This window comes from Seriola lalandi, unplaced genomic scaffold (genome assembly GCF_002814215.2).
Source record: "Seriola lalandi dorsalis isolate HSWRI2012SDOR001 ecotype SW California unplaced genomic scaffold, Sedor1 jcf7180002054398, whole genome shotgun sequence".
Taxonomy (NCBI): domain Eukaryota; kingdom Metazoa; phylum Chordata; class Actinopteri; order Carangiformes; family Carangidae; genus Seriola; species Seriola lalandi.
Genome location: NW_019524951.1, coordinates 372,198 through 392,742, shown reverse-complemented (window position 1 = coordinate 392,742; position 20,545 = coordinate 372,198). Strand labels below are relative to the sequence as shown.

The window sequence follows — 20,545 nt, the reverse complement described above, 5'->3', positions numbered from 1 at the left end:
TGGAAAATATTGGTTATTATTTTGCATTTCATAATGGGCTCGCCCGCCAAACCAGAGGATCATAAAAAATCATAAAAAATCATAAAAGCCAGTATTTCTAAGTGTCTCATTGGACTGAGAGAGAGGGGTGGAAAACGCTTTGCTAAGTGGAGGAACAAATTTGGCTTTGGCTATGGCTTTTCTTCTTTTTTTTTTTTTGTTCTCAGACACTACAAACAAATGTGCTTTACTGTTAATAACATTTTGCATGTGAACCTGCTGTACCGCCTCTCTGTACCTCTGCTGGATGGTTTAAACTCTGAGAAGTCTGGAGGGAACCATGGAGGGAGTGAGAGGGGAAAAAAAAAAAAAAAGAGGATATGAATGGAAATGGGGAACATGCTGTGAAGAAAGCCACAGAGCAGTCAGTTCAGAGTATATGCTGGCTAAACTCAGTTTATCTGTATGCTGTGCTAGAGCGGGATCAGAATGTGGATTCTAAATAGATAGGCAGAACTTGTAAAGGCATGTGAGCGTAATGACTGATGAAGAGTATGTCTTTTTTAACTGTAGAATCTGTTCTCTGCAGCTCAGGTATTATCTATGTTTATTTCACACCTTTCTTATTCATCTTTCTGGGACACCTTGGCACTAACACATTGTTTACATGTACTGTTATTTTGTAAGTCTAGACTCATGAGCTTCTTATGAGCTTCTAGCGTTGCTAAGTCTCTAAATAATAGGATTAAATATCTAAAACCTAAATGTATGTAAATAGAGATGTATATGGTGTGATATGACGACTGTCTATTATTAGTGGAGTTTGTCCTCCTGGTGAGAGGGATTCTCAAAAAGAGAGATAAAACAAACACAATCAGTGCACCATGCCCTGCCCTGCGTGGCTGGAGAGATTGAGCCTATTTCAGCTCCTCTGTGGGCACAGGCCACTTGGCGCCGTTGTCTGGCGGATATCCTTCCCTTATCATGTGACCTGTGATCCGACAGGGGGCAAAGGTTGGCTGCGATCCGCCCCTGTGTCTTAATAACTCACTCATTGTATTCCTTTCTGCCGCTAATTAAAGCTTCTCTCCTGTGTGTGTGTGTGTGTGTGTGTGTGTGTGTGTGTGTGTGTGTGTGTGTGTGTGTGTGCCTGTGTGTGTACGTGTCTATGCATGTATTCCCCCCTGGGCTGTAGAGAGGAGGCAGAGAAGTAAAAATAGAGTGTGGCTTAGTGCCCTCTTTATTGTTATTAGTGCTCCAGTGGCACAGCAGTCAGTCATCAGAGATGCCAAGAACTGACATATTCGCTCTCCGACTTGCTCTGCCTCTCTCCTCTCTCTCTGTCTGCCATGGAAATGACCAACTGGCTGCCTGTGAGATGAGGGAATAATGAGCCGACGATTTCCTTCCTTTTTTTAGATGCTGCTTCTCTCAGTCATCTGTCATTGGCGTCATCCCTCGGTCCCATGTAACAGCCCTGCAAGCGTACGGTTATATGCGCGTACGTGCGTGCGTTGCTGCAGTGGTAAATAACGGCATGATAGTTGGTGTGTGTGTTTATGGCAGTGAGTGAGGGCACATCGTGCTGGGTCTGACGCTGAGACATGAAATGATTCGGTCAGGCCTCATTTAGCCCAGACTGATAGCAGGACACCAGGAGCTGCTGAGGCAGGCAAATACAACCGCTAGATACTGTAAACTGTAAACGCTTTTCCAGCGTACAGACACCTGAGTCTGCCGTTTCACCTACTTCACTATCCCAGAATGCCGTGTGTGACATGGCCCTCACCTTTTCTCACAATCTTAAACAAATGCAATTACTTGCCAGACCACTCCCCGATTCTGTTAACATGACGCCAGTTGTCTCAAATGTAAGCAGAGCAAACGCACTACCTAATGGTCAACTAATGGTGTCCTGACACACTGTACACACATAACATCTCTGTACATACAGAGAGAGCAGTGTCCCATTAGTATTTATGTGAATAGCGTGCACATACACACACTTATGCACACAGAGCATACTATTAACAGGATAATCAAGCCCTTCTCCTCATCTGCTCAACACCAGTGCGGTGAGATTGTGGACTTTAACCTTTTCCTTTGTTCCTTATTAACATCAGCAGTTAATGGGGTGTGGGCTACAAACAGGTGAGGCTGCAAGCTAATGGTATACACTAGATATAGAACCAGATGGAGTGCTTCCTATTATTCATAGGCAAAAGGTTCCAAAGCAGCTGGAGGTGGTCTACTATAGGTTTTGTTTTCTGTGTGTACAGCTGAGCTGCAGGTAAACGTAAAGGGAGGTGTCAGTTGGAGGGTATGGTGTGGGGAGTTGTGATGGGGCAAGAGGGGAGAGAGCGAGATGCACTGTCTATTGACTATCACACAGAGCACCCTTGTGCCCTCGCTGGGCTGCGATTGTGCCGGCGGACAAAGCCCTGATTCAGCACATCCTTTCCCCGAGGGAGAGCTCTGGAAACCGAAGACGGCGGCCATCCCCTCCCTTTCCCCCCACTCATCCTCTGCTTCTGTCTCTCCCTCCCTCTGTCTCTATCTCTCTCTCTCTCCCTCTCTCCGGCCAGTAACGTGGCAGCAGCCATGTATCAAAGAGAACTACAGAACAATGCAAAGGGCCAGCCAGGAATTTGAAGAGCTTTTTTTTTTCTTAAACAGGAATTTCATATGGCAGAGTTCTGTCATATCCTGGGTGGACCATCTCAGCGGTCAGAGGAACGAGAAACCAAAGAGCGGAACAAAGACACATTTAGTTGTAATTCACTGTCCCGCCTGGGTAAGAATATACAGGGTGGAAAGAAAACTTCAGCATCCTCTCTATTTCTCATCTGTGTGCCCCACCGTAAAATAGCCAATAACGTGGCAGCATCCGTCAGGCGTGATGACAACACCCAGAATGTACCAGAGATAGACCAGCCGAGTCTAAGCCCCTCTAATGACTTTATTTGCGAAAATTGATTCCCGGTGTGTTTTTGTTAACACAGCTGGTGTAACATTAATACGCAACCCCGTGTCCACCTATGTGTATGTGTACGTGCATGTGCGTGTGGAAACAGGGTTCGTGAGGATGTTACCCAGTGCGAGACCTCTTTATAAATGGATCCGAGGGCATTTCAGTGCCCGGGCTTGGATTTCACGGCCTTTGGGAAGGCAGGGACTCTTCCTATATCTATCTCTGTCTATGTCTCTGTCTATTTCTCTCACTCTCTCTCTCTCTCCTCCCAGGTTAGCAGACTATTTCTGCATTAATCACCATGACACAGGCAAGGCAACTCAATTTTCTGCTCCTGTAGGTAAGGTGCGTGGCGTCCCGAAACGGTGGCACGAGGCATGAAACAGGCAAGCGGGGGCTAATCTTTGGTTACTGGTGTAATTGAAATGCTATCCACACTGTAGGGTGCATTAAAGTCTGATAACAGCGGTTCCTGTGGCCAATTTAAGTAGCTTGACTTCCCTTGGCTAGAAAGGAAGAAAGCAAAGGGTGAGAGAGAGAGAGAGAGAGAGAGAGAGAGAGAGAGAGAGAGAGAGAGAGAGAGAGTATGTCAGGATGGAGGGGAGGGAGACGAGGGGTGGGGGGCTGATAGATAAGGCCGACAAACCAGGCTAATTCTCCAGGCATGTTTCTCATTGTGATCCAGGAAAAATGAGAAAAAAATGAATCACGGAACCAAAAAATCAATTGACCCTCGGGTGGCTTGTCAGGCTGTGAGTCTGATAAACCTAAAAGCTTCGTTAATGTCGGCCTGCCTGTACCCAACAGATAGAGCACTTTGTAAATGAACCCGCTTTGATAAATATATTAAGGAAAGCTGTGAATAAAAGGCACAGACTTGTCATTTGTAAATAGAACCCCCGCTACATGGAATTAGAATGATAAAATGGGGTTCCATATAATTAAGTTTGTGTAAGACCTGAAATCCGTGCAAATACCTTCCCGGAATTTTGAAAGGAAGCTGTCAGTTCAATTAATCTGAACATCACCCTGAGAATGTACAGAACAAAATTAAGCTGCAGATAAAACCTGGGCTAGTATTTTGATAAGTAATTCCTGTATCATTTCTTTGCTTCTGTGATCATTTTATTTAATCCACCACCCCCAGTTATGTGCTAAGCCATCTACAAAGGCCCTGCTGGCCAGGCCACCAAAACCTTAATCCACCATATAGCTGGTGTAAAAACGGGGAGGGGGTGGAAGGCAGTTTTGCCTTTTGTGCGGGCACCAGTGGCGGTGCTAGGTATGGTTTTGGATGAAGGGGTGGGGTGGGTGTGGGGGCTGTAGGGGTAGCTTATGATCTCTGCCTTTCTCCCTTAAATATATCCCACTGAATACATGTGCATCAAACCACAAAGACCAGTGACTTAGCCGCAGAACACTTTGCCGATAACACCGGAACATCCTGGTAGCTTAAACATAATAATGTCACAAAGGTTGTCTGTGTGTACCTCTACGTGCGCACCTCTGTGTGTGTCTATATGCGATGGGGAGGGCTGTACATAAACGGTTTTCACACTTTAGTAGTATTAGCCGTCTTGGCTGGTGGGGAGAGGGAGGCGAAGGCTTTTTAAAATGAAAGGCAGAGCGATGCTGGTGGTGGAGATAGGACGAGCGGAAATCTTGACTCACCAGTTGTTTACTTGTAAGATGGTGAGGCCTGTGTCTTGGGCTAGCTGCTTCTTCTGCTCTTCAGAAGGGTATGGGTGCTGCAGGAGCAAAGAGAGAGAGAAACACACACACACACATGAGCCTCTGTCTGACATACAGATTACTGTAAATATTCACGCATGTAAGCACTCGTAAAGAGAAGCCCTGGAAAGGGAACACATGCTCCGAGTCAGGTTCCTAGCCGTTGCCTGTTACTGTATGTATTCAATATGTTCTCGTGTTTGTTGTATTGTGTAACCCAAGACTGCACCTTCTTGTGACCTCCACCCAACCCTGCCCCTCCTTTGCACAGTATAGACATTCACAGCATACACGTGTACACCCACTCACACAAACACACACACACACATACACACACACACACACACATACACACAATTCAGTGCAAAACCTGTCAGAGCTGGCCAAACAAGTTTGTCAAAACTGTCAACTGTGATATCCCCCTTCCCTATCCCCACCGCGCCCACACACAAACAACATATATTGCACACACCGAACATATGCACCTCGCACGGAACAAAAAAACCAAAAAATAAATAAATTAAAAAAACACTTACGAGAACACACACACGCATACACTGACAAACAAGACTTTGCAGCAGGCCTAACACAGATACTGTGGTGTCTGAGAATCCCTTTATAATACCAGGCAACAGAATGAGTGGGTGCAGATTTGCAGTGAATACATTTATCTTTCCTTGAATGTCTGGCATGTATCCTGGTGGTGGCTCTTTCATAGAGAGCAGCTGAATACAGACTAATGCTAAAAGAACAGAATGCTGTGAAATCTCCGACCACAGCCTCGCCAAAATTTTTTACCTGAAAATGTAATTCTGCGACCAGTGCTGCAATGATACTATTTGTGTCAAGTCCAATCTAGACAACACGAGCTGATATAAATGGCAGACCTTGGGCTGCCTTGCTCCCCCTGGGCCTGCTATGAAGCATGACAAAACAACAGTGATCGCTGGTGACAGATGTCTTTAAGGGCCAGATTAGGAGTCGGGGCGCACGCAAACAAAACAAATGAGACCCTATGTGTTTCATTCAGCCGCTGTAGACAGAGAGCACGCATGCACACCGAGTTATAACATAGACACAAGCATGTGCAAACAGAAATGCACGCACACACATACAAACATTCGTACATCTGACACCTGCAAATCACAGCACGAACATTCCTTTTAAAAGGCGACACTTGAATCCTCCTATTTTCAGGTGCTTTCAAGCTCCATTAACGCACATTCTTCACCTTTAAGGAAAATACCTTTGGCCTCAAGACTTATTCCCTTTTTTTTTTCCTTGCCACCTTTCCTCCTCCGTACTAATTGGGAAAGCAAATTTCATAGAGTTGGTAATGTCTGCCTGGCTTCTGTTAATTGAATTCAATTTTAACTTGAAATGATAACAGTTGCTCAAGAACTATTTTCTCATTTACTGCTGAAATAATTGATGTAAGTGAGGTTTCATATCAGCAGAGAGGAGGATTCCTCCTTTCAGGTAGTACTGCTGTCTAAATGTAGTCTATTTTAATTAAAGGAGAGATGAAAAAATGGTTTGAGGAATGTGCTCAATTAATAACAAACAAGGCTGAGATTGGACAAATAATGAGTCCCGGCTGCAGAGAGGGATTAATCTGATTTGTACTTGTGTACGCAGTCCCTTTTAATATGCTAAAATCATTAACAAAGGAAAGATGATAATGCTTGTATAGAAATACATTTTTTGATTGCCAGGTGCTGACATTTCCTTGGCTAGCAGAGCCAGAGCAATTTCTATGAGTTACTGTGTATGTGTCTGTGTGTGTGCACATATGAAAGTGTGTGTAAACATGCACAAGAAAATGCACAATGTGCACAAGGTCCTAAGAACAAACATACATACACTTGTTTTGCTTGTATATGTCGGCTCTGGACAACAACATGTAAGAGAAGTGCAACCTCTTTTTCCCTCCCCCTTCCACTCCTTGGGGTTTTCACATCAGCTATGACCTCGATCATGATCAAAACATGCTGCAAATATCACAGTACACAAACTCCCTCCCACTCTTTGTTTATGGACACACACCACACAAACATACACACACTTTCACAGGCACATACGCAAACAGATGTAGCCAAAGATGATGTGGTATGGAGGTGTGGGGAGAGGTGCAGTCTAGATTGGAAATGAGAGTGGGTCATTTACATTGTATTAAGGCTTCCTCAGCGTCTCTGGCCCAGACCCGGTCATCAATCGCCTGCTGTCAGCCAGAGCGCGCTCTAGCCCGGTGATAAATACACCGGCCAGCGGCGTAGCTCGTCCAGCAGCCACCACGTAATGAATGGTTTGAACAAACAAGAAAGATGTCTCATCAAGGAGAGTAGGGACGTTAAAGCCCCTCTCGCACACAAAACCCCTGAGTAAGGAGATTTACTCCGACCACATAGACACGACACAAAAAAAAAAAAAAAAATCCTATTTAGTTCTGCCTATACCCTTCTCAGCCCTCACTCATTCCCCCCACTCTTTGCCTCATTGTGTCAGACTAGATCACCCCCCTCTCCTGCAACCCTTTACTTGCATGCGTTTGCACATAAGCCAAGCACGCACACAGAGAGGCAAACTTATAAATATACACATACTGTATGATTGTATATAACATTTCGTCATCCTCTCTTCATCCGTCCTCAACTCTTTCGCTTGCCTTTCTTGCTGATCCCCCTCCCCAGCACACACACACGCACACATGTAACCTTTATGGCTGCAACTGCAGGCCACCCACACTTTACGTTGTGGCAGCTTTCCTTAAAGCATGGCGCTCTGAAATCTCAGCTACAGAAAATGGTGTGTGGTGGCGATGGCGACACACATACACACAAACACACACACACACACACACACACACACACACACACACACATACACACAAACACACATTGACATGAGAAGTAGGTGGGCCTAGTGGTTACAAGGCTGCAGGAGCCGTGAAATTGGAGAACGGCTTTTTAGACCTCTGAGTAACCTCTTAATGTTAATTGCCTCAGTAAAAAAATATGTTAGTAAATCACCCAATGAGCAGAAATAAATCTGATATGAAATGAGTTAACGTGAGATGAATCTGTGAATAAATATAAAATAAATGAAAAAAAACCCCACAGAAACTCAGACTTCTAAATCTGTTCTAATGTGTTTCTTCCTGGAGATGTCCTTCTCTGCCCTCAGGAGACAGTACGACATGGTTATTTAATTGATGAAACACAAACACAGAGCAAGATCAAAGATGGTATTGATAATCTCCCCACTAGCTTTGGATCCGCTCAATATGTTCAGTTACAAACACCAAGACCAATATCATTAAAAGAGGATTGACCGCAAAACGTAAAACAGCCTAGTCTATAAATAATCAGAGCCAGAAATGAGCAGCTTCAGGTTGTTGTCTGGGCAGCGCCAGTCACCAATCGAAACAGGCCTGTTAATTACGCTAAAGCCTGTTAATGGCACGAGCGTGCACTATCCTGACGCACACATGTTGCCCAACTCCCAACCCTGAAACAGCACAGCCAAACATCAACACAAACACATAAACACAAACACAGGCGCATGTGCAGGTGGATCACATTCTGCCAGTCATTGAGAACTGAGCTGTGCGCGCGTGTGTGTGTGTGCGCGTGTGTGTAACCCACTGCTGGCTAAATTACAGGGTGTGATGTGCTCTGTGCTCTCTGATAGTGCTGGATGTAATGGCCCCTGTGGTTGCTGAACATTACAAGCTGAGGTAGCTTCATCATCTGCTGTGTATGGTCCTTAAACCCCCCCTGAGCCCAGCTTGGCATTTCACCATACACAATAACCACATCTACTGCTGGACGACTCTTACTCCACACCACACCTTTCACCCACACCGACTCCTGTCTAGTCCTTCAACATCCAGCCTGCTATATATCAGTTTCATACTCTCGCGACACCTATTTGCTGCCGTCGTCAAATCTCACAGCCCGATCATTATCCTGGCTGTTCCATTCAACCCCCACCGCTTTCCCCACTCTGCCCCTTCCCCTTGCCCCTCCACCCACCAACGAACCTGCAGCCCCTTGCCTGAGCCGCTGGTGGACCCCATTGATGAATGACATCATCAGTGTGTGACATGAGTTATGGAGCCAGGTCACAAGGTTGCAGTGGCTTGCAAACCCATTCCATGCTAATGACTCCCAGGAAATCACAGGCTGTTTACCCCCAGTGCCATGGCAACACAGAGGATTTGCTGATGATGATTGGTGTGATGTTGACCCAGCTATTTTGTGTCTTGGATAAGATTTTTAGATATAATTTTAAAGTAAAAGTGTTTGTTTATTCATTTTAAGTATTGCGCTTAATGAAAGTGTCAATAGCTAAGCACATAATTCTATATAATTATTTTGCTTCCATGTGCTGACAGCATTTGATGGGCTTTATTGTGAGTTTGTGTCTAGTTTTACAGCAATATTGTATCCCAGTGTTTCCTTTCATATATGCCTTCCTCACATTGATTGGAATCTTATTTGTTTTTAATCAAACTGACTGGAGGGTGATGATAATATTCACTGTCAGAAATAAATGCAATCAAATATAGGAATGACATTTTAATATGGATTCTGCATTGAGCTGGGGGTAAGATTGGCACATTTTAAATATCAAGTTGCCGTCGTTATTAACGTTACAATTGGCTTCTTTGACAAATGACAATGAGATTGAATGCATATCGGCATAACTGGGAGATCAAACAGATATGACAAATAAATCCAGTTGGAGTTTTTGAATCCGTCATGAGTGTTTACTATGCACGGAGCAATATTGGGCTTTTTAGCTGAAGTTTTCTGACAGATTTTGTGATTTAAATGGATACAGTTAATCACTTCTCTCTGCCAACATCAAATAGATTGACAATTGACAATTAAAAAAAAAAAAAAAAAAAAAAGCTTAATATTTCTATGACAATGAAAGAATCAAATTCATCACTATTAACTGCAAAGAATTATTTGTTACGATAATGATTTTGAAAAGTGTGTGTAAACTAATGTTACATAAAAACAATGTTGCTCTCTTTCATTTACTATCTTCATATCAATCTCCATTTCAATGCTGAACTTAATCTCTATCTTTAGTGCTCTCTCTTTCTTTCCATCCTTCTCTCTCTCCTCCCTCTCTTTGTGTGTTTTTGGGCGGGTGGAGGTGGGACACAGTGGAGAGCTTTTTGGGTGTTTGTTTTATTTTACTGGGAACTACACTGCTTCCTGAGAACAGGCTGAAAACAGGCAAGAATGCCACATGACTCAATGACTCAACCCTGCTGCTCTGCCTTTCTCACTCTCTCTCTCCCTCTCGCTCTCTCTCTCTCTCTCTCTCAAAAGCACACACACACACACACACACACAGATGTAGCCAACTTATAAACAGAACTCACATGATGCCAACCTACAAACCGCACGCACTGCATGCCAACCTCTGATAACAGCAAATGAAAGTACATCCATATCTACACCTCACACGATCTGCATTCAGAACATACCACTACTCTCTCACTCCAGACTCCAGAGCTTCAATAAGGGCTCTCAGCGGATTGCCCTCTGACAGTAAAACAGTGATGATTGCAAATACAAGGCGGACTGGCGAGGCCTGCAGCATCTATTATAGAGCAAAAGGGCCCCCAGTCTGTCTGTCTGCCTCTCTGACTGACTGGCTGGCTAGCTGGCTGGCTGGTTGGTTGGCAGTGCATCAGTACTACTACTGCTGTTGCTGCCACGGCCCCCCCACAACAATCGTTGGCTCGGCTCCTGAAGTCAGCTCCTGGACGCCAGCCAGCAGCCTGTTTGCTCTACACCATTAATTTATGTTCATTGGAGATGGTGCAAGGTTGTAGAGAAGCTCTACGGCATAACTGCCCTGCTCGCCTGCCAAGCTACAGTAACAGTAAAGTGGGTGAGGGGGAGTCAGAAGGAGGGAGGAACGAACGGAGGGTGAGGGTGAGGAAGGAGCCCTGGAGGATATGCGAGATATAGGGATCTGATTGTACCAAGCTCCATGAGGCTAAATAGCAATCACTCCCACACAATCCCAATGCACCTCTGGACTTGAGGATCGACCAACGAAAAAGGGAGAGATGTTTTAGGGGAAATGTATCCAAATGATATCATGCATAATGAAATGACGATGAAAAGATATCCCTTTCGTCCAAAAAAAGAAAAGAAAACTGGGAAAGCTGTTCATTATCTACTTAGAAATCTGCACAAGACTCCCAAACAAGGATCAACTGGGCTCAACCCATAGATCTATTCATGTTTGCCAACAGTTACATACACAAGATGCGTATGTGTGTGTGCTGTGTTATGGACCTGGTCTTATTTGTGGCCTGCAGCCATAGAGATGTGCCTATTTAATCGTCAGATCGAGTTCATGGCTTCTTTTTCCACCACACGGCAACCCCTCCGCTTTCAAGAGGAGGAATACGATCCCTCCATCCTTACAGCGAGGGGCCTGGTCTCCTCTCAGCCTCTCCCTCTCCCTCTCTCACGTTTCTGTCGATCTCTCCTTCTCCCGCCATACTCCACAGGCCCCAGCAGCTATCCCTTCCTCGCTACACGCTAACCCGTCTGGCCTCGTCTCATATCCTCTCCACTCCACCTCTTCTCGTCTCCTCTCTTCTCATCTCATCGCGTCCCCCTCTTTCAAAGTTTCCGCTCAAGCTTTAAGCCAGGTCCTGCAGGGCAGGAATTTGGCCTGGTTTTTCAGACCAGTCTTTTGGCTTTGTTGTGGTAACTGCCTGCTCAGGGGCACCCAGCTCTGTTCTGCTCTGCTCTCCAGCTCGCCTGATGTCAACACACAGCCACGCTCACTACTTGCTCTCAAGAAATCTTTAAAACATCTTGTAGCAATGACTACAGCTGAGCCAAAGGATCATCGTCCTACAAAGGATTTTGTTCCTATTAAATTTAAATAAGTATAAATTTTCAAGTCTTGGGTAGATTTTTTTTTTTTTTAATATATATAATTCTCTAGAAATGAATCTACTGCTCTTTTATCCTCTATGATGTTGCTGGCTGGCAGTGTGAGGTAATTGGTGTCTTGCCTTTGCGAGGGACTTTTAGGGCCTATAAGCAGATCATTAGAGGCCTGGTGGGCTTGTCAAAGCGCAAGACCCACCCACTTTGCCTATAGTAACAACCTCATATCAACACCAGTTATCACTGTTGCCAGCCATAATGATGTATGTACACACTGTTAAAAAGCAGTGACTTTCTCAACTGAGTAACTGAGACACCTGGCCTAAGAAAACCTCTAGCAAGGCTTTTGAGGTTGGAATATAACAGACTCCACCAAAACATTTTACACAGACACATAAATTCTTTATATATTTTTCAGTTCCAATTATTTCCAATAGAAGAAAAAACCTAATTTCTGTTTCTGTAATTCCAAGATTATTTGGCAAAAACAAACTGGACAATTCAATGTGGCTTCATATATGCTGAAATAATTCTACATGTTCTACATCAAATACTGTAGCTCTACGTTATTAGACACCACTGAGGTATAGTGAAGCTTACAAGCCACTCTGAAGAAATGCTGGGAAAGCACAGGGGACCAATGAGAGGACAGTAAAGCACTCACAGCCTAGAGCCTGTTGATAAAGTCTGTTGGGAAAAGGACTTAATATTAACATACAGGGTCTCTTTAAGTTTATCCTCTTTCTCTATTGTGTTCTTTAGACTTTGTTTAACTACCAGAGTCAAAGTAAAGTGGGGCTGATCTTCAATTGAAATAGTAACAGATTAATTTGTGGAGAGATGGACAGACTGAGCCGGAGAAAAAGGGGGTTTGTTCCCTCTTCAAATAGAAGCTTCTGAGAGTTTCCACTTGACGGTCCTCCCTTTCATTGTGCATTAACTTAATGAGCATAAGTATTCAAATACACAACCAAGACCTCTTTTAGCACTCTCCCTCTCCCTTTCTAGTCTCTCCCTCTGTCTCTTTAAGACTCCACATTCTGGAGAGAAAGGCCAGTGCGTTGTAATAGCGGGCCTCGGGACACAACAGCAAGAGCACAACCACTTACAGAGGACAAACAAGAAACCCCTGGGGCCAGCTATGGAATGTCAAGCCAATTTGGAAGATATCATAGGACATTTGTAATGTCAATTTTTGTTTTCAGGTCAAAAATCAAAGGCAAACATGGTTGGTAACATTTGTCCATTACAGTGGAGGCAGGAAGACACCCCCCCCATCCCCTCCCCCGGCCAAAAAAACAGCTGCAGGGGACACTTCCTGTTTGCTAATGATGCTAAATGTGTTTAAGTCAACCATGTCAAATTTTCTCTCCCTCTGAATGGACAGCTGGGGTGGAAAGAAAGATTTTCTCTCCTCTCCTGCACTGTCTCTCCTTTTTCTCTACCCTCTGCCAGCGAGAGACGCTCTTAGGCCCATGACAGACAGACACTTCAGATCATGTCCCTGTCAGTGAGATAGAGGAGCATAGCTGATGGTAACCATAGGTGCATTCATCTGAGATCACAAGCACTTCCATGGAACAAAGCCAGCCAAGCCCCGATCAGTCACCACCCCGTCCCTACCTGTTGTGTCTGTTCTCTTTTTGCGAGTACCGTTTTTTGCCTCTCAGAAATGCACATCTTCTGAGCTCGCCTTTCATCTAGGGGTGTATGAGTCAAGGAGATATCTCCTGTCATTGCTCAACACCCAGGGGCGGCTGGCTGCATGGGACTGTGTGGACTGACAAATGCCCTCAGGATCTTTCACTTTCTTAATGTTCCTCAAAGGAGAGACGACATATGACGGGAGTTAAAATGCCTTTATGAAGTGCCGCCGAAGAAGAGAAGAGAAGAGAAGAGAAGAGAAGAGAAGAGAAAAGAAGAGAAGAGAAGAGGCATATAGCTTTCAGACCTGGTTAATAGCAGACAATCTTTAAGTGCATTCTTCCATCCTCTCCCTCTCTCTCCTTGTAGTGCTCTTAGGCTCAATCCTGCCCGGGGGCCGAGGTGACCTTTGACCTGGCTGGCCTGCCTAGCTACAGCCCTCTCGTTTGTTAGGGGCTTTATCCACTGACAAAGCAGGCAGGAAGTTGGCAGCCACCCAGCAGCCCCATGGGAGGATGACCATCAGCTAGCTCAGCTTACCGCTTATTACAGGATGGTGGGGAGCATGTGTGTGTGTGTGTGTGTGTGTGTGTGTGTGTGTGTGTGTGTGTCTGTCTGCGCACTGGTGCGTGTGTGTTTGTCCTTGTGCTTGCATATACTGTATGTGTGCATGCATGCCTGTTTATAAACATACTTGTGCATGTGCAACTGCGGGCATGTTTGTCTGTAGCTGCATACTTGTGTTTGCCTGTGTAGAAGAGCGACAAAATCAGAAATGTTGCTGACCTTTCCTTCTTTTTTTTTTTTTCTTTTTTTTGTGCCGACAATTTTTACTATGCTAGTTAATGACACCCAAAGAATAAGCCTGGAAGCTACAAACGTCCCTGTCTCCAAGCTAACCCGATCAGCTACGCATGTTAGCAACAATCAGGCAACCTTCCAGCCGCTGGACTCAGGGGACCCCAGCACACTTCAGTCTCTCTCTCTCTCTCTCTCTCTCTCTCTCTCCACTTTTTTTTCTCCACCTCCTCTCTGCAGCCTGCTCATCAGAGCGCTCAGAACAGCTCACTAAAACATTATATCATAAGACACTCCAGTTTCACTCTCGCCACTCCATAAAAGTCAGGTAATTCATACTTCATTTATATACCTTCCCATTAATAAAGCTGATGAACTTTTACTCCTTAAATCTAATGGGCCATTTTGCCGTGACTGCCAGCTCTTGCCGTTTTCTCTGTGTCTCTCCGTCTGCCTCTCCTCTTCCCTCTATTCTACCGGTGCTTTGGAGGAAGCTAATCCACACTCGCCCAGCCACTGCTCACATACAGCGTTTTATGGGTGAAGAGAGAAAAAGAAGGATTTGGAGATTTTTGAGGCTTTTGACTGACCTCTGCCACCGACATGCAGTGACACGTACCGTATGGCGGAATTGTTGCAGCTTTTGGTGGTTCTCTCTCCCTCTCTCTCTCTTTCTGTCTTTCGCTGTTTCCCTCTACCTCTCTCTATCTGGGTGCAACGCAAGGTCATTGACCTCCGGGCCTAAAGCAAGGCATGATGGCTCCCCGGCTCGGAGGCTGTTGACAAGCATCTGTGTTCTTTTCAACAACTCGTTGAACCACCCCCCCACCCCTTCCCTTCTCAGGAATGTAACACAACCGCTCACTGAGGTAACCCAAGCCCCTCCCCTCTCCCATCCTTCATTTACAGAAAGAGAAAGAGACAGAGAGAAAGAGAGCGAGAGCAAGACCAACTGGGGGTGTTAGACAGCTGTCCTCCGTCTCCCCATCTAACTCTTGCTCCCTCTCCATTTCTCTTCCGCTCTTTTTTTTATATTTGCTTCTAGCCCACTGCCTTCGGAATAATTAATGATGCAATTGAGCCGAGGAGAGGACTCTGACCAGCAGGGGCCGTTCCTGAATGCCTGGGTAGCCGTTTTATTGAGGACAGGAAAATAGAAAGAGAGAAAGACACGGAGAGACAGAGAGGCAGAGGGAGAGAAAGAAATAAAACAGTCAGAGAGTGAGAGAAAGATTGTTAAGAGTCTGTTCTCCAAGACGCCTTAACCCAGTCTTCCTCTGTGTTTTCGTCCCCTCCAGTCTAATCCTCCATCCCCATCCCCCTCTCCTCTCCTCCATCCTGATGGCGGGATTGGGGGGCCTGACCTGTCTGGTGATTGATGGTAATGTCTCAGGAAGTCATTTTCCCTGACAGCACCCCGCCGCCTTTCACCAAGCCTGGTGCAGAGGTGAGCCCATCACATGGACGCTTTTAACTCTTTGCTCACTCGCTGCCCAGGTCTCGCCGACCCATCTATCTCGCGCACCCTCATCCCCACGCCACCTTCTCATTCCACACAGCAGAGCACCCTACTTTTTTCTAACACTATGGCAGAAGTGAGAAAGCTGACCACACCGCAGAACAATTCTGTCAGAAAAAGCTAAATTAAAAAGTTTGCAGAGCGGTATCTTGCCGAAAAAAAAAAAAAAAAAAAGGAAAACACAGGCCATCTTGAAGTGGATCTGCCAAGTGGCCCCTAATTCAGGTTGCTGGGGATGGATCCCCACGACTCCATTACTGTCAGCGCTTACCACCTCCATTATGGCAATTAGGACGTGGTTCCAACACTAGGAATGCTTTGCTATGCTGTGGAATTGCTAACATCTGCCATGTCTCCGCTCCATGTGTCAGAGTAGAGTTGTCTTTTCTTAAACACACATCTTTTTTACAGTCCCACTCTCTCCTCTCTTTTTTTTTTCTTCCTCCTGTTTCTTTAACACTGCTCTCAACATTTATTTTCTTAATTCGACTCAAACTGTGCCTTAAAGAGATCCCTCTCTGTTTGAGTCCAAATAACCTAAAATGATCCGTGAAGAGCCTCGCGGTTCCCGTTTTCAATAGGCTTCATTAGTTTTTAATATCTAGCCAAGGAAAGGAGGAGAAAATGGCATGGATATAATCAATGGAAAGGGGCTGGTAGCCTATTAATCTCCCCCAAAGGATTGTGGGTTAATACACGCTCTTGCATAGGCAAACATGGCTGTGTGGTGAACACATCTGTCTGCCTGGATGGGCTACTTAATGAAACAGCCAGCGTTTGGCTGCTGAGATGGATGTCGTTCCCCCAGTGAAAAATGAGTTCTCTCTCCCACTACGCTGAGGCAGAGCCACACATGATAGGGCTCCACTCAATTCACTGGGGACCTGACTGTGTCCCCGTGTGAGAGCAACTTAAACAATGAGGGTGCCGGGCAGGACAGGCAACGCATGGCCACTAGAGCAAGTCTTCATGGAGATCATATCAGGGAATCCTAATGTGAACAAGAGTCTGACTGATCTGGGAATGAGAGAAGGCAGAGAAAGACTAGAAGAGGAGTAGTACAGTAGACAGATAAAGAAGAACAAGGGAGGAGAGAGATGAAGGCTGAGCCACCTGGGATAGATAAGCAGGCTCAATGTGTTTGAGTGACAGTGTTTGTGTGTGAAAACATTAGTGTGTGTGTACCAGATTGTATGTATGTGTGTGTGTGTGTGTGTGCATGCATGTGCAGGCATTCTTGCCTATCTGCTAGGACATGTGTGCATGTTTAAGTATGTGTGCATACACGTGTGTGTGTGTGTGTGTGTGTGTGTGTGTGTGTGTGTGTGTATTCTGACAGTGTCGGAGGTGACCCCTGGTCAGGGAGTCCTGTAACAGGAGCTCACCTCCGGTTCAGCGAGCTCTCCTCTCAGTGTGCTAAACAGCCACCTGAAGACAGGATTAGCCATTGTGACCCGGCCCCAGAGGTAACCGAGATACACCTCCGGGGGCAGACGTGAAACACACACTGTCACATGTTGCAGAGACACAGCCAGGTGGGGAGAGACAGGCACAGAGGAAGATAGAGGTAAAAAAAAAAAAAAAAAAAAAAGCTGTAATATGGAGACAGGACGGGACAGGTGGTGGTGGGGATTGTAAGTGCAAACAGGACACCTATAAGAGGATGAATGCAAGTAGGATACAGTATAATGTCGAGCCAGCCAAGGTGAAGGTGTTTGGTGTTGTCTAGTGAAAACAAGGCATCAGAGCATAAGAGGATTGGGCGACCTAACCCGGCGCCTTGGGGTAGCTGAAATTTGTGCCTGTATGGAAATTGATGCCTGTCAGCCTGTCTATGACTCAACTCTGACAGCATGCATGCATGTCTGTTTCTGTGTGCACGTACAAGTATGCGTGCTGTGCTGTGACAAATGAGCGGTGCTTAATTTGTGACTGATTATGCGGGCTGCGGGTGCCCTAAACCCCTTTGAACTAGTAATTGCCCCTGGTTTCAGTAATGAACATTAAGGAGGATTCAGAAACGTGTGGCTAATTACACATTTGCCCCCCTTTTTCATTTCTTCATCTTCATGCTGGATGAAAAAGAGAAAAAGGAGGAGCAGGAGTAGTAGGAGGAGGATGAGAGCCAAGGAGGAGGTTCTGGGTTGGGAGGCATACACTGCTGTTGTCGCCCTCTTTATCTCAATAATTGTACAAGCTGGTTTATGGGCTTTAGAGAGGTGCTTTCTGTGTCAGCCGCTGCAGCCCTGGGGATATGGGGGACTGGCTTTCCCCACGATCAATATTCAGAGAGATTCACATCTGGAGCCAAGGCCTGCTCTGCTTAGATTTGGATTTATATATTTATTTTTATTTTTTTATTTAATTTTTTTTTCTTTGGTTCTCTTCTTCCTCTATCCATGTGCTTTTTCTTATCAGTGTGTGGTACAGCTATTTTTTGATACAGTGGTCGATATCTATCACACATGCTCATATGTATAGCCTTGATCTTTTCTTTTTTGGGAGGGAGGTTGTGCCTGCAGAGAAATTCAGTGAGTCTGAAGTGAACTAGGTCTGCTCTATGTGGAGAACAGCCCCTAACAACACATGGCTCAATATATATGCTAGGCAGAAGTGCTTGAGCAATGGAGCATTCTGGGTAAATGGCTGCGGTGCAGGGAGGGTCCACTGAGGCTAGTGGAGGGGGAAGAGTCGGGGAAAGCAGTAACAAATTGACCCGCTCAGCCTCAGTCTTTGATGTGGACTGGGCTCTCTCTTAAAAACCAGTCCATATGTTCAGAGAGGGAAAGAGAGGGTATCAATGGGGGGAAAAAAATGAAAAGGTGGGGGGGGAGGCGGAGAGAGAGGTGAGAACAAGAGACATGTCTCCCAGTTATAAGGACCCCACTGTGCAGGAATCCCACTGCCTGCGCCTGGACTGAGCGCTGGGCAAAACAAAAGCATGCATTTGAGAAGAGTAGGAAGGGAGGGGAGAAAAATCACACAAAATGGCAGGAGTGGGATTTGGTGCAGCTAGGGTCCCATGACAAACCAAACAGTGAAACACAAGGTCTGTTTTTGATTTCTACTCAATGCCTCCATCCCTCAACCTTTCCTCTTTCCTCGCCTCCCTCCCTTCTTTAGCTTGGTTTGCCGTTTCCACGCTCGTGCTGCTCCTTTTCCCCTTTTGCATTTTCTTCTCTTGGTGTGATATGAATATCAAAGCAACGTTGGGGCAGCTTGGAGGCCTGCAGCAGAATCTCATTGGCCTCCATGGTCCCCCAGCATGCAGCAGCCACCGTTCTAGCAGCTCTTGCCACAACCCCGCAATCAACTGTGGGGGGATGAGGCTAGCCTGCAGGGCGGTACCCGTGGAAGGGTAAGGGGTAATTTAAGGAAACTAGCTCTAAGATGTGAAACCAAAATCCTCTTATACATTTTGTTATGAGTAAGATAACCCCAAAAGTGTAGGAAAGGGAAAGCGGCACAAAATCAGCTGCCACCATCTTAATAACCCTGGTTTTCCACCAGGGGCATGTACGCTATCACAGACTACCTTGCCGGGTCCCTTATTACACATGACGTCATTCAGGCCTATTTCCCATAGAGTCAGCTCAGCCAGGTCCTAGCCAACGGATCGGTGTTATGACTACAGCGGTGGATTGCGCTGCTGTGCTGAAGGCAGGGAAATGTTCCCCGAGCTGGGGCCTATTCTCAGCGGAGCAAAGAAGTCTCCTCGGCTTTGTGCATGTGTGTTCTTGGAAGAGTCTCTCGCTGTTCAGAGCGGTGAGTTTATAAATCCAACTGCCGTCCACAGGACCGGCGCTGTTTGTATTCTGCCGCTGCGGTCGGTGTATGTGCAGTCACCTCTGCAGGGGCCAGTGAAACTCATGCTGCGCTCCAGGTCTTCCATGAGGACACCCCCCCCCCCGTAGTAAAACCTCATTTCTAAAGAAATGCACATTGCATCACATTTGAGGGAACACTCTCCTCCTTTCTTTTTTTTTTTTTCTTTCTTTGTTGTTGTCTTACCGGAGGATATGTTGCGGGTTGCTCCTTCTTTTTCTTTGGCAAACAGTGTGGAGTTTCACACAGCTTAATCACCTCCATGCAGTGGGAACATGTCGTAAACAGTCCCTTGAAAGCACTCATTTCTGCTACTTCATTAAACAACCTGCATTAAGATGCAAACAGCAGGGATGAAAATTAACAGGGAGGGAGGGAAAAGGAAGGAAGCGTGAGGTAGAGGGGGGGTGACAGAGGTATACCTGTATTTGCACACGCGCAGTGCATAGTGTATGCAAGGTTAATGTGCCATGATTTATATGTTGGCTTAGAACTTGGCTTTGAAGTGGAACTATTACAGATCTGGATTAGGGGGCAAAGTGTAAAGGTCTGATGTCGGAGCATGAAACGAATTAGGGCTTATTACAATCTAATGCAGCACTAAACCTCTGGAACAGCTACCAACTATGCCAAAGCACAATGTAAACAAGAGCTTGTGTCAGTCATAGAGCTGTGACACCCTAACACTTGGAAATTATCGCAACACCGCTCTGCAACAAGATGGCAAAGTTGATGCAGCCCGTCATATAATTATACAGCCTGTGAAAATGGGAAGTCACCGGATCCCCCTTCTAAACTTTCAGTCTGTTTTCTGCACTCTCCTTCTATATATATATATATATATATATTTAAAAAACCATCTTGTTGACATGTAGGGGCACTTTGTTCATGAGTACTGACAAGGAAGGTGCAATCCTTGTGTAAAATAAAGAATTTTTTGAGTATCATATCACAGTAATGTCTGCGAGTTTGCATTTGAGTGCCTTTCCCTGTGGGGTCTGTCCATGCTGTGGCAGCCCCTCTGTGGAGGAACAGATGGCAGACTGAGGTGGCTTGTGTCTGTTTACCAGGGTGGCTGAGCAGCCAGCATAAGAAGACAGTGACTAGACAATAGCTAGGCACCAAACCTCAATGCCCCCC

At 45.7% G+C, this 20,545-nt stretch overlaps 1 protein-coding gene across 5 annotated transcripts in view; it reads right to left on the bottom strand.

Annotated features, from left to right (window-relative positions):
* meis2a (Meis homeobox 2a) overlaps nt 1–20,545 on the bottom strand; it is an 81,474-nt gene that overhangs the window by 20,904 nt on the left and 40,025 nt on the right. For all 5 annotated transcript variants that reach the window (XM_023409569.2, XM_023409571.2, XM_023409570.2 and 2 more), the window contains exon 9: nt 4,622–4,698. In XM_023409569.2, coding sequence (XP_023265337.1) covers nt 4,622–4,698 — 77 coding nt within the window. The remainder of the gene's footprint in view (nt 1–4,621; nt 4,699–20,545) is intronic.